Below are 20768 nucleotides of genomic sequence, written 5' to 3'. Positions count from 1 at the left end.
AATATTCTACTCTCCTCGATGCCTAGCTTTTCCCTAGGAAAGGTCATGACCATGAGAAATGAATTCTGGTACGAAGAGTTAGTATCTAGAATCCTAGAATCCAGTTCACACTTATATAATTGCATGGGCTAATTTGAGTGCAGCCCACTTCAGAATTCATAATGTTTTTGCATTCATTACCCCGAACCCAACTCTGGTGGCAGCTTGATCTAGGCCTCTGTAACAACCAGTTAGAGATTCTACCAACTTTTCAATATTAAAGTTTTGAGAATTTGAGATGCTTTACAATGTTAGCCCGTCACTGTAGCATGGAGTCATTAGTTATAATGAGTTGTTAGTAGTCTCAGTGGACCATGTCTTTAGAAATTAGAAGTTAGTTGCAAGTTGTAAAGAGTCCAGTTGGTGAGTGGATTTAACATTTTAGGAGTCATGAGCATACATGAGTCAGTAGGAGTCTGACCCTTTATAGACCTTCCCTTCGGTGTCCTTTAGAGCCACCCTAGATGGGCATCCTCTGTAAGGTGCGTGGGATTTGTTCGCCACTTCCAGTGCTGCATACTTCAGTTTCTTGTTATGATCTGTTACACTTCTGCCGTTGTTATAGCATTGGCCTCGCTGTTAATCTTGACAACACTGTCGTCGTGGACCTCGTGGTCATTGTCACTGAAGGTTACGCTGTTGTGATGGGGCTCCAGATATAATGGCACATCCTTGTCCAGCATATTGTCGGGACCGAATCTCTGGGGCAGGAAATCCGAAACGCTGGGTTTTCATGGTTGTCTCCCTCGTTTTTGGTCGACATGACCAAGACGTGGGCAGAGTTCTGGTGGGCAGGTGATCCGGAGTCAATAAGACGTGGGCAGAGTTCTTGTGGGTAGACATGGAGAACATATTGGAAGCCCCATGTATTTCTTGTATGTATTGGCGGCAATGGCCACACTGCACCGACGGTGATGTATCGAAGCTGGGTGCTGCCATGGGTGGCTGCATTGGTAATCAGGAATTGCTCGGTGTGAATGGAGTGGTGGAGAGGGAGTCCAGGGAATTCGAGGTTCACTCCCAAGAAGATTCGACTGTCCGATCCCAACCCGACTGCTCCGACATGGTATTTGGAGATGGGGGGGCTCGCTAGGTTCTGTGTGGATTTGACCAACGATGTAAGGAGTTGCAGGAGTGAGAGCCCTGACTCCTCCGCCACTGATCGGACATCGGCCGATTCGATCACGAATCGGGTTTGTTCCATTTTGATCCAAAGTTAAACAAGAGGTATGTCGAGAGAGAGAGAGAGAGAGAGAGGGAGAGAGGATTGGTGAATGGTGGTGTACCAATAAGGCTTTATTTTTTCTATTAAAAAATCTAATCTAATATTAATGCGAGATGAAAAACTCGTATGGTTAATAAAGTTTAATTATAAAATGATATTTACTTGGAGGATGTAGTTTTAATATAAAATATAATATAATGTCATTAAATAGAATGATGGTAATATTTGTTAAGTAAAATTATTAAGGGATTTTATAAAACTTGAAGAATCTTCTGTCTCTCTTATTTGTTATTAAATCAAACACAACTTAAGTGCCTTTTAAACCCTCAATTTTTGTTGTTTCTGCTAGATAAAGCCAGTTTTTTATTAGTATTTTATGCACCATTTGTTAGTTGGTCAAATTTATGGATGTGAAATGCAAATACAAACAAATATGAAATAATTCATTTGACAATGGGCCAAGCCCAATCGAACTTGAATTCAAGTATTGTTGTTGCAGGAGTGAGAGCCCTAGTATTATTGTGCATTGAACCTAGGACCTAAGCCAGAGCTTGCGCTTAGCTTAAGGAGTTCAAATCTGCGCCCCACCCCCTCTCGCCCTACAAACGCCCCCACACTCTCCTTTTGTCCCCTCGCACGCAATTAGCTTGTCCCGCGTGCGGGGCTAACGGGATGGCCGTTAGCTCGTCCCCTTAGCCCCAAAACCGAGTCAAACATTCCCGCGTGCTTGAACTGCCGGTCCCCTGAACCCCGTTCTTCTCCCCACCGAGGTCTCCCTCCCCGGCACCGGCGACCGCTCCGGTCAATTCACCTTGACCTGGTATTCTCCAACGAGCAGTGATTTGACGAGGGGTTGAAGTTGATGGTCCTTTAATGGTGGTTCGAACAATGCATGTTGTCTCTCGGTGGAGAAGGAAGAAGCTGTGAGTAGAACTAACTTCCAAGGTGTTTTCATGGCGAAGGAGAAGCTGCTTTGACGGTTCGTTGAGGAAAATCGAATCTGGACTGTTTTTTTAATTGTTCAGAGATGGGAACTTGGACTTGGGGAGCAACGATTCCAAGCTCTCAAAGAATCGAAGCCTGTTCCCGCGTCATAATCCTTGGATTTCTATGATCATCTTCGAATCTGATTCGAAAACTAGCGGAGATCGTACAAAAGAAATACTAGCAAAATCCTCGGTTATTCGTTCTTCCTTCTTTGCTTTCTGGAAGCTTTCTTTTTTCAATTTTCTCTCTTTTGAGAGCCTAGATTCTTGGTGGAGAAAAGATTAGGTTCTGCTGCTCTTTACTTCCTTGACTGGTAGTTGCTTGTTGCATTTCTGCTTGCTACGTTCTGAGTCTTTGGGGAAAAGAAGGTGATGCTTTATATATTGCTGAAAGCGTTTTCAGAAGAAACTTAGAAACCCAATGTAGTATTGTGTAGGAAGTAGGAACCTTTCAAGCGTACGTACGTAGAAGAGCTTTGAAGAGGTGAAGTGGAGTCTCTGATCCTAAAATGTACGAGTTTTTGCAGGATTCAGAAGGTGAAATCGGTTCAGCAGAGACACTAAATTCTAGCCAGAGTTCGATGAGCAGCGATAGCTGCAGTAGCATCAGTCGTCTTTCATTTGATGCTCTCGAAATCTCCGCCAAGACTTCGTCTTATTACTCGCCTGAGAGCTTTGCCTTTAAGCCCCACCGGTCGTCGGACTTCGCGTGGGAAGCTATACGTTCCGTCATTTCCCGCTGCAAGAGCGGGTTGGCTTTCAGGGATTTCAAGCTCGTTTGTCGAATTGGGAGCGTCTACCTGTGCCGTCTTAGGACCTCCGGTGCCGGCGATGATAGCTGCCGTTACGCCATGAAGGTTGTGGATAAAGAAGCGCTTACGTTGAAGAAGGTAGAGAGGGCGGAGACGGAGAAGAGGATTCTGAAGATGCTGGACCATCCATTCCTTCCTACTCTCTATGCAGAATTGGAAGCTTCGCATTACGCTTGCGTGGTCATGGAGTTCTGCTCTGGTAACGGAATGAAGTAATAGCAGCTCGCCCGACTGAATGAAGTGTAGCCCGGTGCGTCGACGGCTGGTATTACTTTGGGTAACTGAATGAAGTGTAGCCAAATATCATACACATAAGAATAATGTTGGAGAGTACCTGGTCAAGGTGAACTGACCGGAGCGGTCGCCGGTGCCGGAGAAGGAGAACTCGGGTGAGGGGAGAAGAACGGGATTCAGGGGACCGACAGCTCAAGCACGCGGGAATGTTTGACTCGGTTTTGGGGGTTAACGGGACGAAATAACGGCCATCCCGTCAGCCCGCACGCGGGACAAGCTAATTGCGTGCAAAGGGAGAGATGGCGGACGCTCGCCGTGTGGGGCGAGAGCAGGTGGGGCGCAGATTTGAGCTTAAGACGAGCCTTCTCTTCGGGGGTTTTATTTATTTATTTTTTTGAGAAAAAAATTGCAGTGTGTTTGTTCACATCCCACCAACCGTCATAGCCTACCAACAGGGTTTGGTCAGAGCCCAAACTGTAGCGGGTTCGGTCTAAAGATCCAACCCATCTCCTATAAACTACAAGTCTACAACTATGCATTTTGTGTGGTTGCAGGTATTGCCGTGTCATATTCTACTTGAAATCTTTATTAAGCTGATGTGAGCTTTTAGGCAGTGGGTAGGATATGGAAGTCTTAAATTTTGTTCTGAAAGATTCATGAATCACAGTAAGAAGAGTGGATATACTTTAATTTGCTTTGCCTTGCCTATGGACTTGGTGAGCTCAATGGGAATATTTTGTCTCTTTCATTGATTCATGTTTCTGACGATTCATTTTACCATTGGTTCTTATTTTTAATTCAGTGTAGAAAATTACAGCGTAACATCTGGTTTTTTTCTTGGTCATACTAAGTTTTTACTTATCTGATGCTAAGGGAGTCTGGATTAGCTGCAGACAAAATTATGTACACTGGGCTGGGTTATCTATCACGAATGAATATCCCGTGTTCAATACAGATGATGTCTAGATGGGATCCTTAAGCTATGTTTGATTTAAAGGAAAAGATAGGAAAAGTAAGGGAAATATAGAAAAACCTATATAAGGTTTGTTAAGGTTTTCCTACATTTCCTTTCCAGGCTTCCTTTCTCTACTTTTTCCTTCAAACCAAACATAGCCTTAATGAATATGATAGATAGGGGTGAACTTGGTAAATAATAGCCTAACCCGCTGTATACAATTTTATTTCTGGCTCATCAAGACGCAAGTTAAAGATGCTCCGCTGGAGTTGGAATCAAGATGGCAAACTTAGAACTCATTAATTTTTTTCTTTTTTTCCCTAAATCTGTTGGTAGAGTAATATTAGCCGGAGTGAAGTTTTTAGGCTAAAATCTTAATCTTTTTGGTGTTTTGGGCTTAATCATGGGGGTTGTGCCAAAATTGCATCGTTCTCCAAAATTCACAAGACCAGCAACAGCAATTATAGGAAGGGAAGAAATCAATAAGAACAATTGATCCATATTATCGAAAGTATGGGTGTAAACAGATCGAATTCAAATAGAATCAGGCAATATCTAAATTTGAATCCAATTAAAAAATTTGGTATCCGAATTTGATTCAATATCAGATCGATGTTGAAAATTAATATTTGAATTTGATTAAATATTTGAATATCTTATTCAATTTGAATTTGACCAATTAATTATTTTATATAATTAATAAATCTATAAATAAATATTTTATTTATATAAAGTGTATAAATATATAAATTATTTATATAATTTAATTATTATATATATAAGACTATAAATTTTATAAAACATTTAAGTATTTTATATATTATATATAAGAATTAAATAGTTGGTCGAATTTGGATATTTATCAAATCGAATCAGGTCATATCGGAATTTGACGATTAGATATTTGAATTGTCCGAATTCGACTCAATTATGTCGAATCTTGAATTTGCAATCAGATTTTCGAATACGGTTGGCACCCCTACTCAAAACCTAGAAGTGATAGAAAATAGAATAAAAAGAATATTTAAAAGTTTATGTCAGGACCTAAAAACATCTACACAGTACAAAATTATCAATGCATTATACACAATGTTTTAAAATCCAACCTAGAACTAGAACCGCTTTAACCAGCAGTTTTTGGGCCATCAGTTTGACCATCCGGTTTGGGTGAACAGTCCATTGCAATATAAAAAATGAAAAATAGCCAAAAACCGTTATGTGAATTGAGCGGATTCAGGGGTGAAATAGAACTGGTCTGACCATGTGAATCAATCTTAGGGCTGCTCTAAATCTAGAAATTTTAACACACTAACCATGTTATCTTCCTTATCTCACTCTTGGGTTAAGAAGGGCAGTTAAATCAGTCCCCCACAAAACCGCACCCCACAACGTCTAACAGCATATTCTGTCGTGTATTGGAAACATCTCCAGATGATGACATCATCATTTCTGGTACTATCATTGGGAGATATTCCCAATATACGGCGAGGATGCATCGTGGGACATTGTGGGGTGCAGTCCGGATCAACTGCCAACAAGATACTTTCCAATATCTTACCAACTTGATCTAACACCGCACATGGCAGATCCCATTTTTATAGTGGGTCCCTGTCCCATGGTGTGATGTGCGGTGTTAGATGAAATTGATGGCGGGATTGAAACGTGTGTTATTGATAGGAGATCCCAACTCATCACATCTATACTGGGTCGTCGATCCCGTAGCACCATGAATCTCAATAATCTGGGCTTGGGCCTTTGAGATAACTCAAAATGGGTTGGGTTCCGAATACCGGGCTTTCTAAGCTGGCATAAAGGTAGTTTTTTCAACATTACGTACAATACATATTAACCAAGAGTATATGCTTTAACATTATTGCAAAAGAACGAATTGAATGAAATGGAAGCCACACTTAACTCCAAGGAATATCGTATAGTTGCTTCAGGTTTGAAAACTTTTCCTCTTTTTTTTTTTATTGATTTTTAGTTCCATTTCCATTTTCATGTTATTAGATATACCTCTGGGCTTCCTCTTTTCAGATATGTGGATTCTGAAACTTGACTCCTCTACCCTAAAATAGAATTTGGATTCGTTCTTTCACAGATCCAACCTCACAACATTTGCAAGTTGCAGATTTGCAGTTGCACAACGCCAATATCTCCCCTACTTGTAAATGTGTCAATTGGACTGGATTTGGTCCAATCCTATCCAATCCAATGTGAATCCATTTATAAATGGACTGGATCCATTCCAGTCTAAATCCAATACAAAACAAATTCAGTCCAATCCATTAACATGTAAATGGATTGGATTGGATCCAATTCAAATCGAATGAATTATAAAAATTTTATAAAATCACTTTTGGCATTGAAAAGTCACTTTTCTAAATGTACTTTGATAAAAGTATTTTCATAAAAGTGCTTTTATAAAAGTGCTTTCGTAAAAGTTTTTTTTTTTTTTTTTATAAAAGTGCTTTTATGTGTTCGTAAAAGTTTTTTTTTTATAAAAGTGCTTCCATAAAAGTATTTTTATAAAAGTATTTCTATAAAGTGCTTTCGTAAAAGTAATTTTATAAAAATACTTTCGTCAGTTTGATTTCATAAAAGTGATTTCGTGTAAAAGTGCTTTTATAAAACTACTTCTATAAAAGTGCTTTCATAAAAGTACTTTTATAAAAATGATTTCGTAACAGTATTTTTATAAAAGTGCTTTCGTAAAAATACTTTTTATAAGTGTTTTCGTAAAAGTACTTTCATAAGAGTGATTTTATGTTGGCTTCAGTTTTGATTGATTTTAAATTGGACAAGGGTTTGGCCTCATGATCGGATTGTTGAAAAATTGGTTTAGGTCCAATTCAAACCAATAAGAATATGAACCAATTTATTTTGGATTGACCCAATCTAATAATTATAATGGACCGTGCAAATCCGATTTAATAAGGTTTGGAATCCGATCCAAACCAAAATTGGTTGGTTGACATCCCTACCTACTTGTATTTCATGGGGAGATGTTCTTAATGTATGACTGGCAACATACTGTGAGGTGTGAGGAACACTCTGTGAGAAGCAGATCTGGATTCTCTAAAACATCAATCCTTATCTACCTACACATGCAAATGGGGGCCTGATATGAACACTTGATTGTGATGTGAGTCGGGCTACATTAATCAACCATGAGTGAACATATTAGCGTTTGTATGAGTTCACATCTCATCTGCTCCTCACACAACACGCCCCAAAAACGCCTCCCATGCATACCTCTACATGCATGAAGATCATATCTCATACTTGTCATTGGGAAATGTTTCTAATACATGGTTGGGATGTGCAGTGGGACGTTTTTGGGGTGCATTCTGTGAGGGGCAGGTGTAAACTCTGTTGTCATACACATGAAAATACATGTGGTGTGGCCCCACATGTACTGAACACTGATATATTAATTTGTGGTTGATTATATAGCTTAGTTCATACACTTGTATTCACAACAGATCCTGTTCCTTAATGGAGAAGATCACTCAATTATACTTTATTCTTTTTTATTAGATTCGATTATGATATGAAAATGTTATGGTATCTGAAAAGCATCTGACCAGTTAACCAGAATCTTAAATTTAACGTGATGGCCAATCAGTTGTTATTTATCAAAATTCATGGGTGAATCTTGATTGATCAAAATTCTTCGGATACTACATCTTTCCCACATCATAGATTTTCCCTGTTTATTAATAGCACTTCTTGTTTGTTATTATCAAAGTTTTCAACCACATAATATGTTTAGGCATTTAGATTAGTGTCGTGACAGTTATTAGGTATTCTTGTGACACAGACATTGCAAAGGAGTAAAAAGCGGCTAAATTGGGTCAATTAGGTCTCTCTCATTCTCTACAATACCACCTTTTTATTTGATAACGTGGAAGCTCGTTCGCTGTGAAACTTATGATAACATCGCAAAGCAATGACGAAATACTTGTTGAGAGGTTGAATGGTTGTAAGTTCATGTATTTTATGATTGTTGTTGGACATTATTATTGATTATACAGTCTATCAAACAGCCATTGCATTCAATTCAGCTAATTCTTTCTGAACACTTCTATATCCCATATATACACATCTCAACATGCATTAAAAACATCTCACGTAATTGTTGTAATTGTCATGAGATACACATTTGGGATGTGCTGTGAAAAGCAGATGCAAATTCAAAGGGTGTTAATGGACTGGTTTTGGATTGGAGTCCATCCAATCCAAAATCAATTTGGACAGATTGAACGGACCAACAAGACATATTGGATTGGACCAATCCAGTCTAACATATTTATTAGATTGGATTTGACCTGATCCATCCATGATAAATTATTATTGGATTAAAACTTATCTAAATCAAAGCAAATTTGACGGTCCAGAAATTAAATTGAGTTGAACCTGATATTATTTATAATAGACTCACATTAGATTGAGATTGGACTAAATCCAGTTCAATTGACACCCCTAGCGAGTAGCGAATTCTATATCTGCATATATGCATGCTTTGTTTGTTTTTGTTTTTGGGCGCTTCACCTTATCGCCCTCTTTCCTTCACCGTCCTTTGCCAGAAAAATTATGTTAGTTATATATGATATAACGAAAATATATATGATGGAAAACTCCTGGATGTATGGTGGGGCAAAGCGGCAATTGACAGATGTCGTTGTACGATTGCAAGTGCATAATCACGGCGGTCTCTTTGTCTTCCAACTAAGATAACGACCCTGCTAGATCCCACCTAAAGCTTTTATGGAAGTATATGCAGTCTTAACCATACAAACAATGTATTATATATAAATATAATAATAAAAAAGGGTTCAACCATAGAATATGTAAATTTGAATGAATATATTGTCTTACACGGCGACTCACGAGTTGATGATTGTGGTATGGAGTTACCGACTGCGGCAACCTTCCCACATGGTAAGACCTCATCATCCCATCACCATTCTGGCTGAATTGACTCCCCCAACCACATATGTGAGATGCCCGTCTCCTTCTAGTCGTAGTACAAGTACCGATTGTTACCAAAGAATAAAAAAAGAGGAAAGAATCTTTACAAATCAACCAACAACTTTCTTTCAAGCAATAAATTGAACTATAAAATATTATTTCGTCGATTATATACAATGTTTTCAATTCGTTGTTGATTCGGTCGGTTAAATGGTTTCAAGTAACAAGCGGTCAAAAATTGTTGACTTGGTTAAGAATCGTTTTGATCCGATTAGTTTAACGGTTGATCCATTCGAGTTGATGATTGAGTCTGAGGTTGTATGTTCAATGCATTCAAACTTTTGGAATCATGACTTTACATTCTCATGTTTGATTAAGGTGCTTTTTTTTGGTATGACTTTTCAAAATCTATACACTCCAACGCCTTGGCCCCGCTATATTATTATTTGCATAATTTTGTGAATCGAACTCAAATCACCATATATTCAACTTGGTTGAACTCGAGTCCACCCCAGACCAGCAATGTCTGACCAGATCAATGGCTTATTTACCCTTTCAAGAGTCATTTTCACCAAGACAGTCCATTGCACTAACGTTTCGTTCTCGATAGTTCTGTTATTTGATTTCATGTCTTCTTTTTTCTGTTATTATTATTAGGGTAATAGAAAATAAGGAAAATATTTAAAAAAAAAATTCAAAAAAAGATTAACTTTTTTAAAATAATATCAATAAAGGACAAGAGCATTGTTTATCATCTTCTTCTTGCCATTTGTTCACTAGCACCGCCGTTCGCTGCTGCCCGCCACCATTGTTTGTTGTCGCCTCCGCCCATATCCACCTCCACCTCCGGCAACGTTGCCGGAGGTAAAGGTGGCGATGACAGAGTTGGTGGTCATTCCTCTGTCCAATGCCGCCACAGCCACCTCTGTCTCCACCCACCTCTAGCAAGGTTGCCGAAAGCGGAGGTGGAAGTGGGTGGAGGTGGTGGCGTTGAACAGAGAAATGACCACCAACACTGCCGCCGCCACCTCCACCTCCGACAACATGACCGGAGGTGGGCGGAGATAGAGGTGGTAGCGGTGGCACTGGGCAGAGGAATGACCACCAACGCCACTGCCGCCGCCACCACCTCTACCTCCGACCACCTTCGACAACGTTGCCAGAAATAGAGGTGGTGGCAAGCGAGGGTGAATGACAGTGCTGGTGAACAAATGGCAAGAAGAAGATGATGAACAATGTTTTATCCTTTATATTATTTTTAAAATGTTAATCTATTTTTAATTTTTTTTTAAATATTACTTTTATTGATATTAAACCCAAAAGTTACTTATTGTCCCTTATTATTATTATTTTTATTTTTTCTCTTAATCTAACGTGCCTGTCTCCGGTGATCGTCGAGTTCCTTTTTATTGTTTCTGAGAAAGCTTTGAGGAGTAAACCCGATGCCCAATGCCCATGTTATTAATTATATATAGTATCTGGATCCCTCCATGAAATAACTAAGACAAGGAGTGGAATCGTGGAAACCCTATCGCTGGTTCCACCCGTGACACAACACACCAACCCGTGAATCCTCAAAATGGCATACGCGTCATCTCCACATGGATTTGCTTACATCAGATAATTAAGGGAGAGCTGTTCGTCCAAACTCTGAAGAGAGAGAGAGAGAGGAGAGAGAAGACTTGCCCATTCACATTAACCTCCCTAAATATACTTGAGAAACAATCATCAGACACCATGTGAATCCGAGTGTCGAAAATTGAATCCCCTACCAATCACCGGAATCACTTCATCAGATGAAAGAAACCCAACGTCTTACATACTGGTGGTGGCGGAAACCTAACTGGAGCCCGTGAAATCTCTCACGTGACATGCTAAGACAGCACATGCACATCTAAACTCTAGAGTCTAGACCCAGCCCAGCCTTATTTTACTAGTTTACATGGTGGTGCTGTCGGTGGTTTCCTATGCAGAAATGGCCGGAAAATCTCCAACATTGTAAAATCCTAGACGACGACGACGAACACAGAGGTGGCTGAAGTTGGTAATTTGTTATAATAAAGATATAGCTGTTGTTGTTACGTCTTTGGTTTGATAATCGATGGGTGAGGTGAGATGTTCAAGAAACCCTAGCTATTAGCCTAGTGCAGCTTAGCTATTAATAAATGGCAATGGCCTAATAATGGGTTGGGGGCCATCTCTTGGGCGCCATAAGTTTAGAATCTACCCGTGACTGGTTTAATTCTGTTGTCGCGCGCCTGAGGCCGGACCAGGAGCAGCCCAGCCCCACTCATTTCCCCAAGTCCATATGAAGCTAAAGTACAATAGAGAGTCACGAGACATGGAGCAATTTCATCAATCACATTCCAACACTTCACTGCCTTACATCCTATCTTCTCTTCTCCCTATCACCACATTGATCACCAAACCCACTGTAAAAGGAGGAGGAAGGACCCTTTGTTTCTTCTCTCTCCTCCCTGAACCATCAGTTTTTATGAGAATTTAAAATAATAACAACATATCGACCTCTTTTTTTTATTGGGTGTGCTGTGTCTTTTAGCTTCAGAAACTGAGAAAAGTAGGCCTCATTTACTGTTAAAAAATAATCTTGAAATCCAACGTTATAGTTTATAATAAACAATTGATAGACTAATTGGAAATGGTTATTATTAATTAATTAAGGATGATATGCTGTTTTTGCGGTGACACTAGACTCCTGGGGATATTGTATTGAGGAAAAGTAATATCTTAAGTTTTGTGGGCACAGTTTGAAAGACTGACTGAGTGCTCTATTTTATTGCTTTCTCTTTTCCTTTACTGGGTCTAAGATTCCATTTTAGTGGTAGTTCACGGGTGCACACTTATCCAAGCGGGTCTCTCAGCTCTCAGAGAGGGTTTATGTGATGGGTGACTCTCCCTCCTTTTTCAGCCTCCTTGATAATGTAGCCATTCCCTTTAATTAATTTGGATCATTTGTCCAATATACAGAAACTGTAAATGGGTTTGCCAAATGTTTAGTTCCTCTCTATTCACATCAACCATGCGGCCTGCAAGAGAAACCCTTGATTGATATCAAGTGATAGAAGATTGTTTTGCTAAATCTTGTTTGTTTCCATTAAGAGTGACACGTACGACCAACAAATGCAACCACTTTATTGATCACCGACCAAGCTGCTGAACTGCAGATTCCTGCATTACCTTACCTAGACTACTGATGACTGTTGCTCCCATATTATCTTTAATTTTATTTATTTTTAATTGTTTGGCTCTATTTGTTTCAACTCAATCTCAAAATGGAAGGTAAAATTTTCAGATTGAAATATTAATTTGAACTACATCTTCTTTGTTGAATGCAATAATAACTGAAACATATCTCCATCTGAAAAAATTTTACATCCCATTTATGGAGAAACAACACATCCTTTACAATGAGTTCATGGTTAAACTACCAACTGGCTGAACTTTTTCATATTATTACACTTGTTGAAAAAGAGACTGCCAACAATGCTTTGAAATTCCATAAAATATTCTGGATTCTGTGCACATTTTTTAATGTTATTTGATGTCATTTAAACAAAAGCCATTAGAAGCCAAATAGACAAAAATTAATGAGAAACATTTTCTACATTATAAGAAATGTCACTATTATGTTCTCTTAGGAAATTATTTCAAAGAACCTAAGATATGAATGTCACTTAAAACTGTTTGAAAATGCTTAGAAAATGAGAAAAAAAAATGCCTACATGACGCTACTTTAGAGAAAACACCAAACACATACTTAAGGGTCATGATGTTAAAGAGGAAATTAATAAGCCTTATTAGTGATCTTTATTTTCTAAGAGTGCATGTGCTTCAAATCCTTATTGTTAATTTAGAAAGATGGGTAACGTTTCAGGGCTTTCCTTGAAGAGGTTTTCCTTCTAGCCAGTATATTTCTCAAAGGTTATGCTAAAATTGGTTAATTAGGCCATATATGGTCTATTCTATTGGATTGTCTCTCTTTCCAAGATCAAGTATATATTAGTCTATTGTGTTGTATGATCAAATCTTTCATTATTAAAGAAAGGAAAATTTTTCTTAAATTATCCTTATGTTTAGTTTATTGATTAACTCTATTCTTAGACTAGAAATTAGTCAATTAACTAAACCATAAGGATAGTTTAAAAAATTTATCCTTAAATAAAAAGTATGTGAAAATTAGTAAAGAATTGGAAAAAGCACATCCCTATATAACTCAGTTTGGAAGGAGTACAAATACAAATGTATAGAGTGCAAATACATGTAAAATAATACAAAATACAAGGTTTTGCACTCTACATATTTGTATTTGTACTCCTTCCAAACTGACCCTATAGCTTAGCTCAATTGGCTGACATGCCATATATTTGGACCATGGCAACCTTGAAGTAGCTTCTATATATATCTAGTTTATCCCAACCAAATGAAAACGATGCCTTTTCTCTAGTTTGCAATAAGCAATATGTAATACAAGAACCAAAAACTCAGTTTGGAAGGAGTATAAATACAAATTTGTAGAATGCAAAACCTTGTATTTTGTATTATTTTATATGTATTTGCACTATATATATTTATATTTGTACTTCTTCCAAACAGAGCCAAAAGAACAAAATAACCAACCCATACATTTGAAACTCCCAACAAGTGAGCAACTGGCCAGGTGGAATATTACTATCTGGTCTCTTCGCTGGGCTTTTTTCAAATCTCAAAAGGCCAAATTTTGGTCTTTTTCGATTCGGTAATGAAATATAAGAAGTTGAAAAGATTGGTGTCCTGAAAAAGTCGTGAAATCCCAAAACTAGCAAAAAATGAAGCTTCTTGTCTTTCAGGACCTAAAATCTTTTATTTAACAGTTGATAGATCATGTCACTTACACTTTTCTCTTGTACTCAAACATTCAGTATGTAACATCTTTTATTTAACAGTTGATAGATCATGTCACTTACACTTTTCTCTTGTACTCAAACATTCAGTATGTAACAAGTGCTCATCAGCAACTTACTGACCTGGACAGGATCGACCCAAACAATGATTTTGACCTTTTTAGTTTTTTAATCAGAACTGACCCTTCATTCAAACCACCAGATAACTAAACCATTTGACCCGAGAACTGGTGGCCAAAAATGGTTCCACTCCGGTTTTTAAAACCTTACAAGAGAAAAGTTAAGTGTAGGTGATCCGAATGCTGCCAATAAAAACCATAGCCTTTGATGATGCATTGATGATTTATAGATGCCAATTAAAACGTTAAGCTTGGTCCCCTGCAGGTTCATCATGTTCAACTCGGCCCCATAGTTGGGCATCGAGTGAGGCCCGGCTTAATTAGCATGGATTAGGTTTGGAGACGGAACTCGGGAGGGAGTTTCATCTTTCATGTCTAGAAACTTCCATTCCCATTAAAAAGAACAAATTAATAACAGCTCACAAGTCACAAGCTGATTAATGCGGTTGAAGATGCAGTTCCACATTCACCCATTAATCAACTATTAACCAAATTGAGCAAAGAAGAAAAATAAATAGAAAATAACAGAAAAACACACGTCAGCTGGATTCTGGTCTCCAGACTCTATACACATAAAATCAAAATGCAGAAAAGTTTCGAAAACAATTTTTAATAAAATGGAAATCATAAGATTCTGGCCGAGAAGCCCACTTGACAACAGCACAACTCATGCCAAAATTTGCCACAGAAGAACTCTCTCGTCTCCTCCCTCCTAAATGCCAGAGGCCAAAGCTAGCTTTCCCAAAAGCCTCAAAACGTTTCCCTGAAAGATGGTGACACTGACATTGTAATCAATAAGAACTTGACAAGTATCAGCCTTTCCATGGCAAAGTTGGGTACTTCTGTTTATGGACTGCACCCCTATAAATTTCAATCTCAGGCTCAGGTTTCGTATTCGTAATCCCTTTTCCCTCTCGGGCCGGTTTACACTTTTCATGAGGGATTGAGTTGAGGCTCATGACCGTTTACCTTTTTCTTTGTGCTTTCTCTTCCTCTTCTCTTTGTTGGACTCTTTAAGTTTTAACCCCTCTGAAACGTTTCCGTTGAATTTCTGTCATTTTCCGGATACCTTGATAGAAGTGTTGGGTTCCTACCCAACTCTGAATAGTTCTTCAAGTTTGGTTTCGCCATTACTAGTGAGAACTGCCTGTTTAATTAACCCCTTCGGATCTCACCTCCAATGGCGGACCTTCGTGGGTTATTGCTTATGTGGGTGGTTTTCACCTTTCTCTCATTCAATCCGGGCAATGTGGAAGGAAGAAAGCATATTCACAAGAAACAGAAGAGTAGGAGCTCTAATGCAGAAAGTCCTATTTCGCTCTCCCCTGCCTATCCTCCTGCTACTCCTCCCAATTCCAATGATCCCACTCCCACTGATCCTACTCCCACGGATCCAGGGAATTCAACCTCGGAGCCCTGTGTTTTTGATGTAACATCCTTTGGGGCAGTTGGAGATGGTTCCACCGACGATACTGCTGCTTTCATGGCAGCCTGGAAAGCGGCTTGTGCGGTTGAATCAGGCGTTCTTCTTGCACCATTTGATCATGTTTTCTTGATTACTTCAACAATCTTATCAGGCCCATGTAAGCCGGGCTTCGTGTTTCAGGTAACAATGCATACCACCATTGTTCTTGCATCTCATTTATCAGTGGCTTATTGAATGTATTAACATAACCATCCAGAAATTCCAAAACACTGAATGTTATTTGCATTACGATGAAATTTATTAAACTGGAAAATTTCTCTTATGACAAGGTGGATGGAGTACTGATGCCGCCGGACGGACCGGATAACTGGCCGAAATCCGATAGTGATAAGCAATGGCTTGTGTTTTACCGAGTGGATGGGATGACTTTTACAGGGCGTGGTACCATTGAAGGGAATGGACAGAAATGGTGGGAGCTTCCCTGCAAGCCTCACAGGGTATTTTTACTGTTTCCTTTCTGCAATTTTTCAATGGGATTCTGCTCGTATGGTAGTTAACTCTGCTGAAACGCCATTACAGGGCCCTCATGGAACGTCATTGCCTGGACCATGTAACAGTCCTGCTGTAAGTGATGTTTTGGCAAAACCCCAATTTCATTAAGTTTCCATCAATCAAGAAGGTTTGATAATTGTTGATGGAGATCTTTTTATTTGTTTATTGTTTCAGTTAATTCGGTTCTTCATGAGTTCCAATCTGGTGGTCAGTGGTTTACGAATCCAAAACAGTCCCCAATTCCACATGAAATTCGATGGCTGCGAGGGCGTCCTGATAGAAAAGCTCTCCATATCCTCCCCTGCTCTCAGTCCTAACACAGACGGAATTCACATTGAGAACACGAAATCCGTTGGAATATACAATTCCATCATAGCAAACGGTAGAAAACAATCCAACCCACATTCTTTAATTTAATTTCACCATGATTGTTTGATCAACTAGTACACCTTAAATTCTTGACTACATGATGACCCTGTTTTTATTTTTTGGGTAACAGGTGACGATTGCATCTCCATTGGACCAGGTTGTTCAGATGTCGACATAGAGAACGTCACTTGTGGGCCTAGTCATGGGATTAGGTATGTGTTTACGTGATCATATTCCTATGATTCAATTGATCCAAAACTGAGCCACTTTAGTTCCATTCTTTGTCACCTACCTGGGTAAGCGAGTTTATCTGGGCAAGTGTTTTTTGGGCAAAAGTTATCCGATTAACTTCAGTGCCAATGTTAAGCAATTTATCCATCCTTCAAGAGGGTGTCGGTAACCCGGAGAATTGATACTTTCTGAAAAATTCGTTTACTGTAGGACCCAATATAAAGGCATAAGAATACTGATAAATGAATGGGGCCTTAAAAGAAATCATTGCATTTACTTTTACAAAGACCCAAAGTTATTGTAAATTGAAATGGGTTGACTTGTTGTAAGTGTAGCGCAATTAAGCATATAATAGGAACAGGGTTAGTTGATTGAGGTGAATTGTTTATTCGTTAGAGTGGCGATGAGGTGAGTGAGTAAAGTCTTGATATTGGTTTTGGTTTGGTGCAGCATTGGGAGCCTTGGAGTGCATAACTCACAAGCATGTGTGTCAAACATAACAGTCCGCAACGCCTTCATAAGGAACTCAGACAATGGGGTCCGAATAAAGACATGGCAAGGGGGAATGGGGTCTGTGTCTGGGATCAGTTTCGACAGCATTCAGATGGAGAACGTCAGGAACTGTATCATCATAGACCAGTACTACTGCTTGGCCAAAGCTTGCCTAAACCAGACTTCGGCCGTGTTCGTGACCGATGTGTCCTACAAGAACATAAAGGGTACTTACGATGTGCGTAGCCCACCTATACACTTCGCATGCAGCGACGCGGTAGCATGCACTAACATCACCCTCTCTGAGGTAGAGCTTCTGCCTGCGGCAGGCGAGCTGGTGGATGATCCCTTCTGTTGGAATGCTTATGGGACTCAAGAAACCCTTACCATCCCTCCCATTAGTTGCTTGCTGGACGGAGAACCTCAGTCCATCTCGGAAACCGCAAATTTTGGTTGTTAGCTAGGGAGTGTTTGATGTTTGCAACTTTGAACGTTGATAATCGATGGGAGAATACTGTACAGAGACTACAAGAGCCCCATACTTTTAGTGGACATTAATTGTGTCACTCACAGTCTTGGCCTAGGCTCCATCCCTTTTGGGGTTTGTTTCCCTTATAGAGTGATGTGATGTAGCAGAAATGGGCTTATTGTTAGTACCTCATTTTGTATTAAATTATCTGCCAGAATCCAGATTGATATAGTTATAGAAGCAGAGCATTTGAATCTGATATATAATAATGATTCTGGTTTTCAGTATAGTTTCTTTCTGGATTGCATGGAGATGCTGATGTCCAAGTTAGACAAGTGGAGAGGGGAGACCTTGCTTGAATGGTTCCAGGGAAGGGATGCAGGGAACGGGCAATCTAAATGGGCACCAGAGCTCTGAATACTGAGGTCAAGAAAGACAAGAGTTGTGCTACAGGTTAGCAACGCAATAAAAGATTGTATTGTCTGAGACTGAGAGTCATCAGTTATCGGTTCGAGGAAAATGGGTGCAGCTTAGCACATCTCCCACTGTCTATGGGCGAAACCACCTTGATAAGATGGATTGGAATCAATTCAGAGAGGGACAGGGACAGAGACAGGATCATACTCACGCATTACTCAGGGTGGTTATTCTTGGCTCTCCGCCAAGCTGGTGCCTGTAAGGTTTGGGTTGGACTGCTCTGCTTAATTCCAACCTGATTTCTGTGTCATGTTGTCCTGGGCTCTTTATCTTCTTCCTAATTTAGATTAGATAAGCTGGTTTTTGGTAACCATTCAGATTATTAGATAAAATAAGCTTTGAGAAGGATGATCACAAATGGGTTTGGACCTAGGATATCGGTTAAGACTAATTGAATTTTTTTTTTGGATAGGAAAAGGAGTACTTCATTTAAACAAATAAGACTAACAAACATGTAACAGAAAAAAAAAGCAACAGAGAGGAAAAACACAGAAAAAGCTATGCAGAATCACTTCCAGCTAAATTTGTGAGCCACTCCGAGCAATCAAACAAAAATAAACCTCGATCCTGCATACCTCTCTGCGCTTTCTGCTAACTGAGGAAAAGGAAACAGTCATAAAGCCCATTGCACTATCAATGTCTTTTAGGAGAGAAGAGATCTCTGCTGCTGGGCTGGGGAGATCTATTTTAGTGACAGCTGAGGGAATGGTTATTCCCTGCCCCTCCCTTGGGAATTAAATCTCATTCTTGCTGATTCCAAATCTCATTCTCATTTCTGTTTGAATCAAACAAATTATGAAAATAGACTATTCCAATTCCGATTCCGAAGATTCTAATTCTGATTCTGATTCCAACTACAATCCAAACGGACCCTTAAATTATTTCATCCGCTTGCATATTCTGCCATCCAAAAAGCGATGGAAATTTAGCCACCCCACCCCCCTTTTTGGAAAAAGGTTGTGAATGTAAATAGGTTGGTTAGGCAATGCTCAATTTCCGGAAAAAAAATAGAGGAAAACTAGGGTTATTAGAAATACTAAAGGACTCGACTATTATACCGGAGATATTCTTAACCAATCAGCATGTATTATAAAGGCCCCGTTCGCTTTTTGGTAAGTTACTTATCCAGGGAAATGCACTTACCCGTGTAAGTGTTAGTGACTTCCCCCCAGTGGGAAACTTATTTACCCACCTAGGAGATGGGTATCACTCTTTTTGGTAAGTTACTTATCCAGAGAAATGCACTTGCCCGTGTAAGTGTTAGTGACTTCCCCCCAGGTGGGAAACTTATTTACCCACCTAGGAGATGGGTATCATTTACTCGGGTAAGTGATATCCAGGAAATAAACTTTTCCTAGTCCCTAGGGGTGGATTCGAGCCTAACCGAGCCGAATAGCTAGATATTCGAGATCGGTTCACCAAGGTAGTATGAGGCTCGAGCTCAGTTCGAGCTAGAACCTTGAGCTCGAGCTCGACTTAAGAAAAATGTTTTATAAAAATAAAAAATATGTATAAAATATTTTTTATTTGATATTTAAAACTTAAGAATTATAATAGTTAGTTATTATTATATATTATTTTTTATAAATTTATTATTATTATGTAGCTATTCGAGCTCGGCTTGAAGCTCGTTGAAACCGAGCCGAGCCAAGCCAAGCTTTTCATGAGTCGAGCTCGAGTAGCTCATGAAGAACTCAGTTCGTGGCCACCCCTACTAGTTCCCACATAAATCTAAAAAAAGAACATGGGTTTCTTTGTCAATGGGAATCAAAATCCTATTAACCAACTTTCTCCCTTCTTAAAATCCAAAAAAGGAACACCCCTAAAGTAGTAACCAATTAGGTGGCACCTATATCATAGATTTCCACCCTTTCTTTTCTGAAATAATATATGTAGGCTTGACTTTGAACTTTTATAAGTTTGAAATCCTAGACATTTTTTCTTTAAAGCTGAGGATGGGCCTAGCCTTTAGACAGTCCAATTCAAACCTAGCCTTACTACATACATACATATGGGTGTCAATTGCACTAGATTTGTTCCAATCCCATCCAATCCGATGTGTGTCCATTACAAATGGACCAAGTCCAATCCAATCTAATGAATATTTTGGACCGGTCCAATTCAATGTCTAGACCATCCAAATTTGTTCAACACCTGGACCAACACCTATATTCTTATCTTATATCATTGATATAAATAATTTAGATTGGTTCCAACACATGGACAAGGTCCAATCCAATCCAACAAATAATTTGGACCATTAAGTTTGGATTAGTCCAGTTCAATGTCTTGTTGATCAGTCCAATCTGTTCAAATTGATTTTGGTTTGGACAGGGTCCAATCCAAAATCAATCAATTGACACCCCTATACATACAGATACATACACACTTGTATATACACAAAAATATACAATTTTTCTATTTAGTGTTTTAGATTATCAATGCTAAATTGGTTTAGAACATTTTTAATACATTGGGCCTAATAGGTCCACCTAAGTTTAATGGGC

General features: G+C 39.1%; 2 protein-coding genes and 1 pseudogene across 2 annotated transcripts; 2 read left to right on the top strand and 1 right to left on the bottom strand.

Moving 5' to 3' along the window:
* Positions 1–444: 444 nt before the first annotated feature.
* On the bottom strand, positions 445–1248 carry LOC148867834 (cytidine deaminase 1-like). The gene is made up of 2 exons (XM_088976514.1): positions 675–1248; positions 445–589 (listed from the first exon to the last, which is right to left on the bottom strand). The coding sequence occupies exons 1-2, from the start codon at positions 1241–1243 to the stop codon at positions 445–447; spliced, it is 714 nt and encodes a 237-aa protein (XP_088832640.1). The 5' UTR covers positions 1244–1248.
* Positions 1249–2759: 1511 nt separating this feature from the next.
* Positions 2760–3278, top strand: LOC148867833 (protein kinase PINOID pseudogene; annotated as a pseudogene).
* An 11651-nt stretch (positions 3279–14929) lies between these two features.
* On the top strand, positions 14930–18071 carry LOC148867832 (polygalacturonase At1g48100-like). Its single transcript, XM_088981306.1, has 6 exons — positions 14930–15851; positions 16001–16168; positions 16251–16295; positions 16398–16605; positions 16723–16804; positions 17274–18071. Exons 1-6 carry the CDS (start codon positions 15426–15428, stop codon positions 17773–17775), a joined length of 1431 nt encoding a protein of 476 aa, XP_088837432.1. The 5' UTR covers positions 14930–15425; the 3' UTR covers positions 17776–18071.
* Positions 18072–20768: the final 2697 nt, after the last annotated feature.

The sequence above is a fragment of the Nelumbo lutea genome, chromosome 3 (assembly GCF_056320005.1).
Source record: "Nelumbo lutea isolate HS-2025 chromosome 3, American lotus-T2T, whole genome shotgun sequence".
In the NCBI taxonomy this organism is placed as follows: domain Eukaryota; kingdom Viridiplantae; phylum Streptophyta; class Magnoliopsida; order Proteales; family Nelumbonaceae; genus Nelumbo; species Nelumbo lutea.
The sequence above is the reverse complement of the archived record's forward strand: the minus strand, read 5'-3'. Positions and strand labels throughout refer to the sequence as shown.

What these genes read in the sequence shown, in the direction of transcription:
- LOC148867834 (XM_088976514.1), bottom strand. Translation starts at nt 1,243, where the DNA reads ATGGAACAAACCCGATTCGTGATCGAATCGGCCGATGTCCGATCAGTG. An exon ending in TGGAGCCCCATCACAACAGC is followed by an intron (nt 590 to 674) that starts GTAACCTTCAGT and finishes TAACAACGGCAG; the next exon opens with AAGTGTAACAGATCATAACA.
- LOC148867832 (XM_088981306.1), top strand. Translation starts at nt 15,426, where the DNA reads ATGGCGGACCTTCGTGGGTTATTGCTTATGTGGGTGGTTTTCACCTTT. An exon ending in TTCCCTGCAAGCCTCACAGG is followed by an intron (nt 16,169 to 16,250) that starts GTATTTTTACTG and finishes ACGCCATTACAG; the next exon opens with GGCCCTCATGGAACGTCATT. An exon ending in GGGCCTAGTCATGGGATTAG is followed by an intron (nt 16,805 to 17,273) that starts GTATGTGTTTAC and finishes GGTTTGGTGCAG; the next exon opens with CATTGGGAGCCTTGGAGTGC.